We start from the raw sequence: 14,889 nt of genomic DNA, 5'->3' as shown, positions 1-14,889 counted from the left end.
GCAGGCAAGACCAGGCAAGTAGGTTTCCTGGTCTGAGCTCATCCTTGCTCAGGTTCAGAATGGCAGCCGTGGGTCACGTTTGAGTGCCTCAGCTTCCTTCCTATGTTAATTTTAGGAGAATATATTTGTTAGGAAGACAACCAGCTCTTTCTGATGATATTTTCATCCATGAAAATTCGATGGAGTAGAACCCATCATCTAATCCAATTTAACTTTGTATTTGTTTGGGGATAACAGCCTTTAAGGTAAATTTTTTTTTAAGGTCTAATACTTTTTATTTTATTTTATTTTATTTATTTTTGGCTGCGTCGGGTCTTTAGTTCCAGCGTGCGGGCTTCTCTCTGATTGTGGCACGTGGGCTTAGTTGTCCTGCGGCATGTGGGATCTTAGTTCCCCAGCTAAGGATCAAACCCACGTCCCCTGCACTAGAAGGCAGATTCTCCACCACTGGACCATCAGGGAAGTCCCTAAGGTAAATACTGATTCTTTATGAGGTAAAGAATGCCAACCAGCGTGTCCAGGGTACGGTGAACCTAAAGACACCTGAGTTATCGAAGAGCCTTTATTCTAAGCTCAAACTTTTCAGAGCTACCAAATAAACCAGAAAAAAATCTGCAAGTGGCATCTCACGTGATAAAATTTAGGCTTTATTATTTGACATTCAGTAGGTCAATTTAAGTTCGTCTACATCTTACGTGGGGTGGGGAGACTGGGCCATGAGCAACTGTGGCCTTTTCAAGTTACAAATCAGTAACAGCAGTCTAAAGGTAACCAACATGTGTTGAGTTTATTGCATCATAACAAAAAATCTTATCTCCTCCTGACCAGACACCCAAAAGGTGACAAAAGAAACATAACTTAGCTCCAACTTGAGAACACGTACTAAAAATTTTAAGCCGCACCTTGGCTTTTTTTTTTTTTTTGCGGTACGTGGGCCTCTCACCGTTGTGGCCTCTCCCGCTGCGGAGCACAGGCTCCGGACGCGCAGTCTCAGCGGCCATGGCTCACGGGCCCAGCCGCTCCGCGGCATGTGGGATCCTCCCGGACCAGGGCACGAACCCGTGTCCCCTGCATTGGCAGGCGGACTGTCAACCACTGTGCCACCAGGGAAGCCGCACCTTGGCATTTTTTAAAGACTAAGTGTGATCCTCTATAAGGCATTGCCATATGGGAGGAACATTCATTCTGCCACGTCTTATATAGAAAAAAGCTGCATGTTCTCATTACATGTCTGCAGTTGCATTGCAACTACAAGATAAAACGATTCACACTGGCTGGAGTGGAAGTCATTTCCCAGTGGCCAGGGCAGCCCAGCCTGACGCTGCCATACAGGGTATCCTTCTCAGATGACACCAGGATCAGGAGCAACCTTACGAGTATCTGATAAAGGAATAGGCAATTATTCCTTCCCATGTTCTAAAATGAGCAATGTCCCATATTTCTATTATCTAAGATTCAGAAGTAAGAACATTATAAAAAATATACATATCCTTGAAAACTCGAGCACTTCTAGTGTCCAATACTTCCACTTTGGCAACGAGAACCTGCAAGCTGACCGTTCAGTCGGCACGTGTCATCCGTGGAGAATGACTCTGTCCTACGGATTTCAAATGGTTCTGTGCAGTCAAGTGAGAGACTGACCCACGTGTAAACTGTAACAGACAAACATCTCACCGTGGGAACCAAGGACTCAAAGCCAACAGTCGCGTTCTGATCCGACTCTAGGGATGTTATGGCTGGGGGTACATCTAGCCGGGGCTGAAGTTAAGGAGTAGAGGTGATACAAGGAAGGCTGCGATAAGTACCAAGTGAGAGTTGGGAGAAGGAATTCCATGACCAGGGCTGTCAGCAGCAAAGCCACGGACAGACGGAGAGGTCCTGCCCGTCCCGCCTGGCTGCAGGGCCCTGGCGTGGAGCCCCCATGCCACACACAGGCGGTTCCCCCAGCTGCGTGCTCGGCCTGTGGGCCCAGGTCCTCCCACACGACACTGTGCCTGAAGGTGCCACCGATTTTTACCTGAAAATACTTCAAGTCGGTGAACGCGCTCTGTGAAGAAAAAGAACTAGAGGAGAAGAATGTTTCTGGCAGGTGAAAACCCAGTGCTCCCCGGACTGCAGCAGGGCCCTCGAACTCCTTCAGTTCAGCTTCTGAGGTGTGGGTACCGTTGGGTCAGAAAGAGTCCTTGGTCTCACTCACACAGCTGTTTTCAAGGCACTTCTGTCATTCTGTCAAGGTCAGTTAAGTGGTAGTGGCAGGGGAGGGGAGGGACTTCAAAAGTTCATCTTCAACCACAATGAACAGCTGGGTTGCTGTGCTGTTGCAAAATGACAAGTACCCTTAACAGATGAGCATTTCAAAAATCAGCCCTTAGAACCTTCCAGATCCCCCAAGTCCACAGGTGCAAATGTGCAAACCCTGAAGAGGTCTTCAAAGTGCTTGGAAAGGCCAGGCCCCGAGTTCCCTGGGTTCCCAGCCGCGTCTCACCCCAACTGGATAAGTGTTCAGTGAAAATCCAGCCGTGACTGCACAGTTTTGCAGCCCTTGTCTGAGTAGATTTTCTCGTCTTTAGGGAAAAACGTCATTTCCTCTGCCACTCTGGTGACGACATCTTCGTCGATGGCAGAGCCGCGGGCCTTCATTTCTGCCCGCACGCACATCTTCACGTGGCTATACTCCAGGGGCAGGAAGGGGATGAAGTAGTCGATGAGGTTTCTGTCTATCAGTCCGCTGTGCCACAGGCCACCTGGGAAACAAGGCACAGCTGGGTCTCTCGCCTGTTACTGTCCCTGTCACCCGGCCAAGCTCGCTGCTCTAACAGGGCCCAGCACATTCTTCACGTCTGTAGCCCCCAAGATTCTCTTTTGGTCAAGCCTCATGTAAGGATCGGTTGGCTACCCCTGCTAACTAGCTTGTAGAATAGAATGCCCTCCGAAAAAGTCCCTACTTCAACCAAGGCACGGAGGAGAGCGGATGCTGTGGTTTCGCGAAAGGCTTAAAGAGACACACGGTGACTGCGGGCAGGGTGAGGGCTCCTCGCCAGGGGCACTCACTGTGTTTGTTATTGAAGACTCCGACAGACAGCGCGGGCTCCAGGTCCTTCAGCTGGATGCCTTCCCTCCTTCTCCCTGCCCGCCAAAAGTCAAGGGCCGTCTTAGTTATGAGGTCTCCGCCTGCATTGCTGAGTTTGCCAAAGAAACAAAGATTAAAATCACAGGTTAAGACTTCTCTATGACATATAGACACGACTATACATAAAATAGATAATAAGAACCTACTGTATAGCACAGGAGCTCTACTCAATACTCTGTAATGACCTATATGGGAAAAGAATGTAAAAAAGAGGGGATATATGTATACGTAAAACTGGTTCACTTTGCTGTACAGCAGAAACTAACACAACATTGTAAATCAACTATACTCCAATGAAAATTAGCTAAAAAAAAGACTTCTCTCTCTAATCAGGAAACGTACCTGCTCTAAGTTTATTCTTTTTTTTTTCAGTTTCTATGCAGCTTTTTTTTTTAATGTGGACCATTTTTAAAGTCTTTATTGAATTTGTTACAATACTGCTTCTGTTGTCTTATGTTTTGGTTTTTTGGCCACGAGGCATGTGGGATCTTAGCTCTCCGATCAGGGATCGAACCCGCACCCTGTGCACTGGAAGGCGAAGTCTTAACCACTGGACCGCCAGGGAGGTCCCTATACAGCTTGTTTCAAAGTCAAATATAGGGCTTCCCTGGTGGCGCAGTGGTTGAGAGTCCGCCTGCCAATGCAGGGGACGCGGGTTCGTGCCCCGGTCTGGGAAGATCCCACATGCCGCGGAGCGGCTGGGCCCGTGAGCCGCGGCCGCGGAGCCTGCGCGTCCGGAGCCTGTGCTCCGCAACGGGAGAGGCCACAGCAGTGAAAGTCCTGCGTACCGCAAAAAAAAAAAAAAAAGTCAACTATATAAGCCAGTCTGTATGTATTAAAGGGTTGTAATGACTTCTTACAAATGTCACATATCAGGAAACACTATGAGTTTTCTAATATGGAATCAGATTGTGATATTTCTCTAAGGTTTATTCTCAACCAAGGAATATTTACTAAGTGCTACTAGACAAAAAAAAACAGCACCTGCCCTCAGGAACTGAAAATCTTTTTCAGAACTCGGTGTGTCATGCTACAACTTTTCTTTTTTTTTTTAATATATATTTATTTTTGGTTGCGTTGGGTCTTCGTTGCTGTGCGTGGGCTTCTCATTGCGGTGGCTTCTCTTGTTGCGGAGCATGGGCTCTAGGCGTGCGGGCTTCAGCAGCTGTGGTTCAAAGGCTCTAGAGCACAGGCTCAGTAGTTGTGGCTTCAGTAGCTGTGGTTCGAAGGCTCTAGGGCACAGGCTCAGTAGTTGTGGCGCACGGGCTTAGTTGCTCCGTGGCATGTGGGATCTTCCCGGACCAGGGCTCGAACCCGTGTCTCCTGCATTGGCAGGCGGATTCTTAACCACTGCGCCACCAGGGAAGCCCACTACCACTTTTTATAACCCTCAGAGGCAACATGTGCAAGTAATGAAATTACCTGTTTCTACTATTTCCTTCATTCGTTTCCCCCTTCCCCTGCCCTGTGCCGTGCTGACACTAGCAACCCCAAAGTAAAAGAAGTCCGTAAGTCACTTTTGCCAGGCTGGCACTTTTGTCCCTGGGACCTGCTGAGGTTGCCGGGACCTCCTTCTAGCCCTGGCAGAATGAAGGGCTGTGTGCCCTCGGAGAAACACCTCCCACTGACCTGAGGAAGATGAAGATGGCCTTCCGGTAAGACACACCGTCAATCTGCTCGTAGTAATCTAGGAATGGCTTGATTGCGTCAATGACCCCCGGGTGCAATTTATCCATCTCGTCAAATATGAACACGGAGCTCGCACATGCACTCACGTTACCCCGAATCCACCTCTGTAACTGGTCCTAGACCAACCATAAGAGAAGAAATAGGATGCAGGGACTCAAAAGATATGTCCAGGGGAGCAGAGGCGCTCCACTGTGCCTCATACTCAGGAAGGTGAAAAATCAGAGCTCTCTGGGGTTTAACAAAGAAAAATCGCACCCTAACCTCCACTCACTGTCTGAGAGCTTTTCCAAAACTTCATCTATAAGAAGTGGAAACTGGCAGAGAGATAGGTGCTAAAATGCAAATAAGTGTTTTCCTAACTCAAATGATGTGCCAAATGTGACTTTTTAAAGGTATCGGGGTCTAAGATACATGAATATTGACCATTTCACTGTTAAGCAACCCGTAATTTTCATCTCCCTGTGACTGGGAATCTCACGTTAATTTTACCAGACATACTGAGGCATAAGAAACTAGGCTAAGACCGGCACAGCATCCCGAGACCAGTGCCTTTTACTGGTGCAGTGAACAAAGGTGCTGACCTAGATGACATTTCACGAAAAGCGTTTGTTCCTGTATTTCTAGGGATTTATGACAGAATTTGGTAAATAAGAAAATCATTCTCTTTTTGGTAGTCTTCCCTGTCTTACAGTTTATGGGGCAAATATCCACTTTCACTTCCTCTTTCAGTTTCTATTCCTTATTTCAGTCCTCACCTAACAGTAGGAACGCGAACTTTCACAAGGACGTCCATTTAGATGAGAGCCCTACTGGACGACTTAACATAGCAACGCCAAGAATGTGGGCCAAGCTGACGCTGCATCACAGAAGCAGCCTTAAATGAAGTCGTCTCCAAGCGAATCGTGTGACCTGCTCCACTTAACCAAGGGCTGTGATGGGGATACTGAACATACTCACTGCGCAACACAGCTACCCTGCGGACTGGGAGTCAGGAGATTTGGGTCCCAGTTTCTGATTTGCACGAAAATTCTAAGGAGCGAGTCGCCTTGCCGCTCTTGCCTCCATCTTTTAATGGAAATAACATCACCTACCCAGCTGTATTATTTTGGAATCAGCGAGAAAAAAAAGTTGCAGGAGAGTTCTGCAAATGGCAAAGGGTTGCCAGGGTGGGGGAAGTGTGCAGGGGCCTGGGGCTACCGGAGTGCAAAGGAAAGAAGCAGAGGCCGGAGTCAGGGAGCAGGTCGCCCGGACGGGTCCGAGAGGCCAGGGGATGGGATAACAGAATTCCTTGCCTGGTACAGTTTTATGTGCTGCTCGTGAGGGAAGTGCAGGGTCGACACAAACAGGTGGACAAAGTTACTCTTGAGACCTTTTGGGTGAAGATTTTCAGCCACAATTTGGCTGACAAAATTCTTGCCTGTGCCGGCCCAGCCGTGTAAGGAAAGAGTCAGTGGTTTCTTGGGATTTTTGTTGTTCTTGAAGCCAGTCAGCGCCTTGAGAATCACCTCTGTGGCCAGATGCTGCCCAAAGAGCTTCTCCTCCAAATTCAGCTTGAGGGCTGCAGGAGCCAGCCCGGGAACAAGAGAGAAAAATACACATTAAACGTGCACCAGAAAAGCAGCGCTCTCCCCAGCTGGCCAAAGTGAGAGGCACAGGTTAGCAAGCGGTCCAGCAGGGTCTCTGCCAAACCCCAGGGTTAGCGCTGAGGCAGAACCACACGGGCTGCAGTCACACGACGCCACTTCCAAGGAAATGGACTAGAAAAGGAAACTAAATGTGTTCGTTCATCCAAGGATTTGGCCCTCTCTTCACTCAGCTGCTTGCTATTTCCCCAGCCACCCCTTCCGGCTTGTAAGAAAACCGAGGGCCAAATGTGGGCTTTCTGGGCAGACGCTGCACATCTGAAAACTACTTAACAGGGGTGACATGGCGCCGAAGGGCTGCTGCTTTCAGTTTCTTCTTACTGTCATCCCAAGGAATCCAAGCTTTTAGAAAGGAACTTGGGCAGAGCCCCACGATCCGGAGAATCTGGCTCCGAAGACACGGCTTCCGAGGCTGCAGTCCGGGCCGAGACCCCACCCCTCCTCCTTCCCACCCCACCTCAGGGTAAGCGCGGGGTGCCGGGCGCTGACGCCCGCGCGGGGCTGACCCCGCGCCCCTCGAGCCCCTCCGGGGCAGACCCGCCATACCCGACGCGTTGAGCGGCTGCTCTCGGCAGCACTCGGCGAAGCGGCAGTACAGGTCCCTGTACGACAGGTAGCCGGTGAGGGCCGACGCGGCCCCGACGGCGATGCCCAAGCTGATAGGCTCGAACGCCGCCGCCACGTGGGCCGCCAGCAGCAGCCGCAGCGCCGCGGCGACCCAGAACAGCCCAGCCGGATGCATCGCCCAGCTCGCGGCCAGCCACGGACGCTGCTAGGGCCGCCCGGGCGGCCGAGCTTGGGGACGGACTTCCGATCCGTGCGTCACCTCCGCCCGCAGCCCCCCACCCCCCACCGTGGGAAGGCCTTGTTGGCGAGGGGCGTGGCTCTGCGCCACCATCTTTGTGAGAGCCACGGAAAGGGGCGGCTACCTTTTACGGTTTCTTTTTCTTAAGAGCTTCTCAGATCCTTCACACTTTGCTTTGTCATCCCTCCCTTCACTTCCCCTGGAGCTATCGGGAGCGTTTCTCAAGTCTCCCCACCCTGCCTGCCTTCCTGAAACAGTTGCAGGGTGCCCTGGGCGCCTGGCCCCAGGCTGAACCCTGGAGCTACACCAAGGCAGACGTGCCCTGGTGCGCACAAACCCAGAAGCGCATTCTTTCACTGAGCATGCTGCAAGGCAGGCCCCTTGCTGGATGCTGGGAGACAGCAGGGAAGGAGACGGGGTTCCCCGCCCCCGCCTCGAGCTTCTAGGCTCTGGGGGAGGCAGTCAGTGGGCAAGGGCCAATAGTGAGCGGTCAGACAAGCACCGAGGCCATGGAGCAGGGAACGCTCTCAGTCTGAACTGAGAATTAAAGGAGTTAGACAAGCAAAAATTGATTAGTAGGATGTTCTATGCAGAGAACAGAATATGCAGGATGTGCAGTTTGGCGAACTGAAAGTATTTCACATGGTGGAGGCTGGTGAGAATGAGGATGGAGAGCTAGGCAGAGACTGGAAGGGGAAGGCCTCTGTCTGGGGGGCAATAGGGAGCCACAGAAGGTTTCACACAGGGAATGACAGGGTCAGATCAAAGATCACGATGGCTGCTGGGTTTGTCCAGGTAACGCTGGCCCAGGCTTTGCCAAAGTTGGTTGAGTTTACTCATCAGCCCGTGTATCCACAAATATTTAACAAACACTGGCTGTGTCAGATCCAGTGCCGCGTGCTGGGGATAAAGCAGGGCACAGGGGAATTCCCTGGCGGTCCAGGGTGAGGGCTCCTCGCTTGCACTAAAGGAGCATGGGTTCTGTCCCTGGTCAGGGAACTAAGATCCGGCATGCCACAGCACAGCCAAAAACATTTTTTTAAATAAATAAATAAATAAAGCAGGGCATAGGACAGGCACAGTCTCTGCCCTCACAGAGCTGTCCGTCTAGTGAGGGAGGCAAATGGGCAAACGGACAGTTTATGACCAGCACGGTCAGTGCTGTGATGTGGGATGAACAGAGGAGGCACCTCACCCAATGGGCGGCTCGGGGAAGGCTCTCCTCCTCCATGTCTCAGTTTTGACCTGAAGCATGGGTAAAAATTACCCAAGGGGATTGGGGCAAGTGAGGAGGGGAGAGGTGAAGGCGGTCTGCATGAACGCTCCAGGCAGGGGGTAGTACGCACCTGGGAGCCCCAGGTGCTCCGGCAGCTGGATTGTGAAGACAGGAGAGACTGGAATGTCAGCCAGGGGCTGAATCATCAAGGCCTTTTGCGCCATGCTTTACCCTGGGGCCACAAGGCCCCAGGGGGGCTTTGGGCAGTGATTGTTCAGACCACTCTGGCCCTGTATTGGGGCTGGAGAGGCCAGCACTGTGGCAGGGAGACTGGGTCCAAGGCTTGGCAGTATTCCAGGAGAGAAGACAGTGGCCTGAACTGGAGCAGGGGCAACAGGAGGGAGGAAAAGGAATCTGAGAATGGGGTGGGGGGGTGGATGTGCCACTGTGGCTGGGGAGGCGAGGGGCCCGACGGGGAAGGAACAGGAGGGCGGGCGTGGGGGGTGGTGAGGACTCTGATGAGCTTCCATTGTTCAGTGCCAACCTTCTCATTTCTTGCGGGACATTGTATTTTGTGTTACCTTTTTTTTTTTTTTTTTTTTTGCGGTACGCGGGCCTCTCACTGTTGTGGCCTCTCCCGTTGTGGAGAACAGGCTCCGGACGCGCAGGCTCAGCAACCATGGCTCACGGGCCCAGCCGCTCGGCGGCGTGTGGGATCTTCCCGGACCGGGGCACGAACCCGCGTCCCCTGCATCGGCAGGCGGACTCTCAACCACTGCGCCACCAGGGAAGCCCTGTGTTATCTTTAGAGTCATAAATACCAGCTACTGAGCTTTTGTAATTCCAGATCCAATGCCATCGATTCCTTCCAGCACCATGTACAATCCTTAAAGACACAGACGTTTCCTTTCAAACACTAGTGGTCTAAACAGTCTCTCCTGGTACTTCCCTGGCGGTCCAGTGGTTAAAGACTTTGCCTTCCAATGCAGGGAGTGCGGGTTCGATCCCTGGTCGGGGAGCTAAGATCCCACATGCCTCGCGGCCAAAACACCGAAACACAAAACAGAAGCAATATCGTAACAAATTCATTAAAGACTTTAAAAATGGTCCACATCAACAAAATCTTTAAAAAAATAAACAGTCTCTCCTGACTTGTGAGCCTCACACAATTTGCTGAGAGAATCAAAAGCGGTGACAGTCACAGTAAGAGATCTTCCTGACCTCTTATTGTCTGCAGCGGTAAGGGCTCTATATGCGTCAGCCCATTGGTACGCCCAACTTCAAGAGGAAGAGACTGTTGTGATCCCCACTTTACAGATAGGGAAACTGAGACCCAGAGAAGTGAGGTCACATGTCCAGAACCACTCCACTAGGAACAGAAGGAATGAACCAGTTTCTGTAACTTTGATGGTCTCAACCTCCTGCTCTCCGCACACCCGCCCCAGCCCGTGTTGCAAATCCCCTGGAGGCCACAGAGGTGCTCCTCCATCCCTCACAGCTGCTCCCCAGGGGACGCGCTGGACTTGACCAACTGCATGCCCAAGGCGGCCTCTGTCCCAGAGCCAGCAGGAAACCCGATTAGGTTCAACAGATAACGAGGGCCTGGCAGCCAGGCCACCTGCTCACACCAGCCCTGGTGGAGAAAGCTTGTCAGGCGTCCCTGGAGAGGTGCTTTGAGCCCCAACTTTCTGGAGGTAGGGTGGCAGCCCTTGTGGTGGGCCTTACCCTGTCTTAAGCCGGCCACCTTCACCCTGGGGCATGTGAACACCTGGAGGTAGATGAAGACCTCCCAAGGACACGTGGGATAGATCGCTGTAAGGGTGCCAATCCCAGAAACTCAGCCTCTTTCTTTTTTCTTTCTTCCTTTCTTTCTTTCTTTCTTTCTTTTCTTTCTTTTCTTTCTTTCTTTCTTTCTTTCTTTCTTTCCTTTCTTCTTCTTTCTTTCTTCCTTCCTTCCTTTCTTTCTTTCTTCCTTCCTTTCTTTCTTTCTTTCTTTCTTTCTTTCCTTTCTTCTTCTTTCTTTCTTCCTTCCTTCCTTTCTTTCTTTCTTCCTTTCTTTCTTTCTTTTTTTTTTTTAATTGAAGTATTGTTGACTTACAAGCTTTTGTTAGTTTCAGGTATTTTTTTTAATTAAAGTATTGTTGACTTACAAGTTTTTGTTAGTTTCAGGTGTACAGCAAAGTGATTCCGTTTTTCAGATTTTTTTCATTATAGGTTATCACCAGATGTTGAATATGGTTCCCTGTGCTGTACAGTGGAAACGTAGCCTCTTTCCTCTTTCCTCCCTGAGCAAGACCCCAGTGGCCCAGCTTCCTGCAGGTTCCTTTCTCACCTCCCCTGTCTTACCTCTGGCCCCCTGGAAAGAAGAAAAATCACTCAGTAATTTTCCCCAGTGGATACACAAAGTAAATGGAAAAAGAAAAGAGAGAGAACCCCATCCATCTCATTAATAGATAGATTTTCCATAAAATCTTAATTCTTGGTTTAATAATTATTTATGAAAAAAATTGTAACCCACTTATATTGGTTTGATTGACCATGTACTAATACACAGCAATCCAAAAGAAATATTTTAACACTTAGAACTTTGTGGTCACCGGAAAAAACTTTTATATGAAGTTTTAATTTGTAGTATATACATACCTTTGTTGCAGAGAAATAAGGTAGAATGATTGATAAACGACTTTTAGGCAGAAAGTACACTTCATTAGGATGACCTCTGATGGGGGAAGCGTGAGTTGAAGTACCGAAAACTGATTGTAAACATCTGACTTGTTCATGCATTTTATAAATGGGTGATGGCAGGTAAGCCTGCTATGGCGTTCAGATTCCATTGAGCAGACCTAGAAGAACAGAGTAACAATGTTACCCTAAAATGTCCATGCTTACAATAGACAGGAAATTGCGTCTTTTGCAACCACTTAAACTTATAATGAGAAGTTTCTATGTTAATATATGTTAATCTAAAAACGTGCAAAGGGATGTGTGAGCAAAAATTTAAAAAAAAAGTGTGAGCCCCCTTACCCCAAAGCAGAGCCTGCCTAGTAAGCATTTATTCTTCAGCCTTCGTGTCCACACTCTGAATTTACTGTAAGGAGTTGACGCCTCCCTTCTGGATTCTCAGCTGCTGGGGAAGGCCTCGTGTATTGACCTGGAGCTCAGTCCCCTGGCTAGATGGCCTCCTACCTCTCCAGTGTTAGCCTCTTTGGTTGCCACGTCTTCCCTGTCACGCCCTCCGCAATCCTGATCGACCCCGAGTCTCCGTTCTAGACCCCCTCGCTCTCTGTCCTCTCTCCCTGAGTGGGAGGGCCCTGGATGACTTTCTCTGGCCCCGGATGACTTTCTCTCTCCAGCCCCTGCATCTGGCTCCACACTGGACATCTCCACTTGGCTGTTGACCAGACGTCTCAGCACCTACACGGTCAAAGCCGAAGTCTGGACTCTTTTCTCCAAATGTGTTCCTCCCCCAAGGTCCCTATCTCAGGAGGTGGAACCATCCTCCACCAGCTGCTTGTCCTGTATTCCTTTTTCCCTCAGCCTCCACGTCTGACCCATCAACAGGCTGCCGGCCCCATCTCCAAAACACACTCAAGAACTCTTCAGCTGTCTTCCTCTCCTTGGCCACGCCCTCATCCAAGCCACCATCACCTATCACATGGGTGACCACAGCAGCCCCCAGGGAGTCCTCTGCATCCACCCTGGTCCTCCCTGATCCGTTCTCCCCACAACAGAGACAGGTGGCCTTTTCACAGCAGACTGGATCGTGTTGGTCTTGCTTTGAACCTGTCAATGGCTTCTAAAGCCCTTAGGAAAAAATCTACCCTTTTCACTCTGACCTCAAAGCCCTATGTGCTGTGCTCCTACCTTCCTCTTGGACCTTTTCCCATCCTATTCTCCTGCCTCGACTCCTTTTTTTTTTTAATTGAAGTATAGTTGATTTACAATGTTGCATTAGTTTTTAGGTGTACAGCAAAGTGATTCAGATACACATATAATTTTTCATATTCTTTTCCATTATAGGTTATTACAAGATACTGAATACAGTTCCCTGTGCTATACAGTAGGTCCTCGTTGTTTATTTTATATATAGTAGTGTGTATATGTTAATCCCAAACTCCTAATGTTCCCCTCCCTCCCCCTTCTTTCCCCTTTGGTAACCATAAGTTTGTTTTCTATGTCTGTGAATCTATTTCTGTTTTGTAAATAAGTTCATTTTGTAACCTTTTTTTTAGGTTCCACACATATGTGATATCATATGGAATTTGTCTTTCTCTGTTTGACTTACTTCAGTTAGTATGATCATCTCTAGGTCCAACCACGTTGCTGCAAATGGCATTATTCCATTCTTTTTTATGGCTGAGTAGTATTCCATTGTGTGTGTGTGTGTGTGTGTGTGTGTGTGTGTGTGTGTGTGTATACCACATCTTTATCCATTCATCTGTCAATGAACATTTAGGTCGCTTCCATCTCTGCCTGAACTCTTGCTAAGAATGTTCAGACCTCAGCTTGTAGCCCACCCAACCTATCTAAAGTAGCCCTTCTTCCTCCCACCCGGTCACCTACTCTGTTGTCACCCTGTTTGTTTCCCTGTCTATTGTCCATCTCTTCTGCCGGCCTGAGAGCTTCAGGAGGACTGGGGCCTTGTCTACTGTGTTCAGTATCTCTAATTCCTAGAACTGTGCCACATGCACCGCAGGCACTCCATAAATATGCATTTAATGTTCAAGTCTAGAACATTCTCCAGGAGGGTGGGCTTTGATCTGGGGGCCAGCGATGCTGCTATGGACTGTATGTTCTCACAGAAAGGCCTGGGAGTCTCTGAGGCAAGATGTTGACGTTTGCAACTGCTTTCGACTTGCCAGTCTTGTCAGGACTCAGCCCTATCCTGGTGCTGGTGGTGGAAGGGGTCTTGGCCTCAGCTTCTCAGGGTCCTGGAGCTCTTCCCCTCGGTGGGCATGTGGTCCCGAGGGGAGTCTGGGTGACACTTGCTCCTCTGTTTTGTCACTGCGGGCTCTGGGGCTCCCCTCTCCTGGAAGATGGAGATCGGGGAAGGAGGTTCCTCCTGCAGCATCCTCCGTGTGGGTTCAGTAATCAAGTCCTGAGCTTCTGCAGCCTGTCTCCCCCTCTCTGTTACCAACTGTTTTATCAGATGAGGTTCTTTGCTTCCAAGCAATAGACTGACACTGACTGGCTTGGACTTCTTAGAAGAACCCAGGGTGGCCCGTGGAAATGTAAAAAACGTTGAGCGACCCCGACTTGGGAGAGATGATCCCAGAGGTGGGGTGTGCAGGCCTCGGTGGCAGGAGCTCTGGGGCCCTGTTGCTCCGGCACTGCCCTCGGAGAGAGAAGCTGATGGGCCCAACCTGGGTCTGGTATCTTGACCTTGTATCAACCAGCCATGGGCAAGGGTGTTGTGCCTGGGTAACCCCCCCAGTTTGCGCTGTTGTACATACTCAAATGACATTTTATTTCCTTGAAAATGTGACTATTTCCTGATTTGTCATTTGGTCACTTATCTTGAAGTTGGCCACTGGAATTTATGGAGGGTGGGAAGATGACCACAAGAGTAGAGGGCCTCAAAACCCCTCACAAAGAGCTCTCTGGACAACCCAAACATATCTGAGCCCCAGGAATGGATATAAATGGGCCCCCGCAAGTGCCCCCCAACTACATAATGATCCTGACACTGCATTGTGCCCCATTTCCCCTCTTTTTTTTTTTTTTTTTTTTTTGCGGTATGCGGGCCTCTCACTGTTGTGGCCTCTCCCGCTGCGGAGCACAGGCTCCAGACGCGCAGGCTCAGCGGCCATGGCTCACGGGCCCAACCGCTCCGCAGCATGTGGGATCCTCCCGGACCAGGGCACGAACCCCCATGTCCCCCGCATCGGCAGGCAGACTCTCAACCACTGCGCCACCAGGGAAGCCCTCCCCTCTTTTAAGAAAGTTTTAAAGAGTGTAAAACAACTTATCTATTTCCAGTATCAGTGAGTATCTTAAGATAAAAACTAGTTCATTTAGCATATCTTAAGAGAAATTGCCTTTGAATGGGAACTTCCAGTACTCCGAGACCTGCAAGATGTACCTAGAAAATTTGCTGCTGTGGAAAATGAAGAAATCGGATTGGGAGGCGGGTGGTGGAGAGCCTGTGTTTTATCTTGTTTATTAATTGCTGTAATACTGTCCTTGCGGCAGCTGAGGGAGTTTCATATTTTCTTTAGGCAACGTTAGGAGCTGAAGCTGTCTTTGGACAAGTTTGACGCTACGTGAATTCTGCTGATTTGGCTACTGGGTGACCACTCCATTAGTACTATTAACTCCATTCATATTAATTTTTGTTATAAATCTTACAAAAGGGAGTGCTTCTGGGTATTTATATCCACATTTTGTTTTCAAAAATTGTCCAAAG

General features: G+C 49.6%; 1 protein-coding gene across 2 annotated transcripts; it reads right to left on the bottom strand.

The window, feature by feature from the left end:
- Nucleotides 1-626: 626 nt before the first annotated feature.
- On the bottom strand, nucleotides 627-7,267 carry TOR1B (torsin family 1 member B). Of its 2 annotated transcripts, XM_004269371.4 has the most exons (5): nucleotides 7,009-7,264; nucleotides 6,112-6,377; nucleotides 4,760-4,935; nucleotides 3,052-3,179; nucleotides 627-2,744 (listed from the first exon to the last, which is right to left on the bottom strand). In XM_004269371.4, the coding sequence occupies exons 1-5, from the start codon at nucleotides 7,202-7,204 to the stop codon at nucleotides 2,503-2,505; spliced, it is 1,008 nt and encodes a 335-aa protein (XP_004269419.1). In that variant the 5' UTR covers nucleotides 7,205-7,264; the 3' UTR covers nucleotides 627-2,502. The 2 variants fall into 2 exon arrangements, with proteins under 2 accessions (XP_004269419.1, XP_049567583.1); XM_049711626.1 differs by lacking the exons at nucleotides 627-2,744; nucleotides 3,052-3,179 and adding an exon at nucleotides 4,039-4,453 and having other exon boundaries at nucleotides 7,009-7,267.
- Nucleotides 7,268-14,889: the final 7,622 nt, after the last annotated feature.

Source organism: Orcinus orca, chromosome 6, assembly GCF_937001465.1.
Source record: "Orcinus orca chromosome 6, mOrcOrc1.1, whole genome shotgun sequence".
Classification (NCBI taxonomy): Eukaryota; Metazoa; Chordata; class Mammalia; order Artiodactyla; family Delphinidae; genus Orcinus; species Orcinus orca.
The sequence above is the reverse complement of the archived record's forward strand: the minus strand, read 5'-3'. Positions and strand labels throughout refer to the sequence as shown.

Coding starts and splice junctions, on each gene's coding strand:
- TOR1B (XM_004269371.4), bottom strand. CDS start 7,204: ATGCATCCGGCTGGGCTGTTCTGGGTCGCCGCGGCGCTGCGGCTGCTG. Junction 6,378..7,008: donor GCAGCCGCTCAACGCGTCGG/GTATGGCGGGTC, acceptor TGGCTCCTGCAG/CCCTCAAGCTGAATTTGGAG. Junction 2,745..3,051: donor AGTCTTCAATAACAAACACA/GTGAGTGCCCCT, acceptor CTTGTTTCCCAG/GTGGCCTGTGGCACAGCGGA.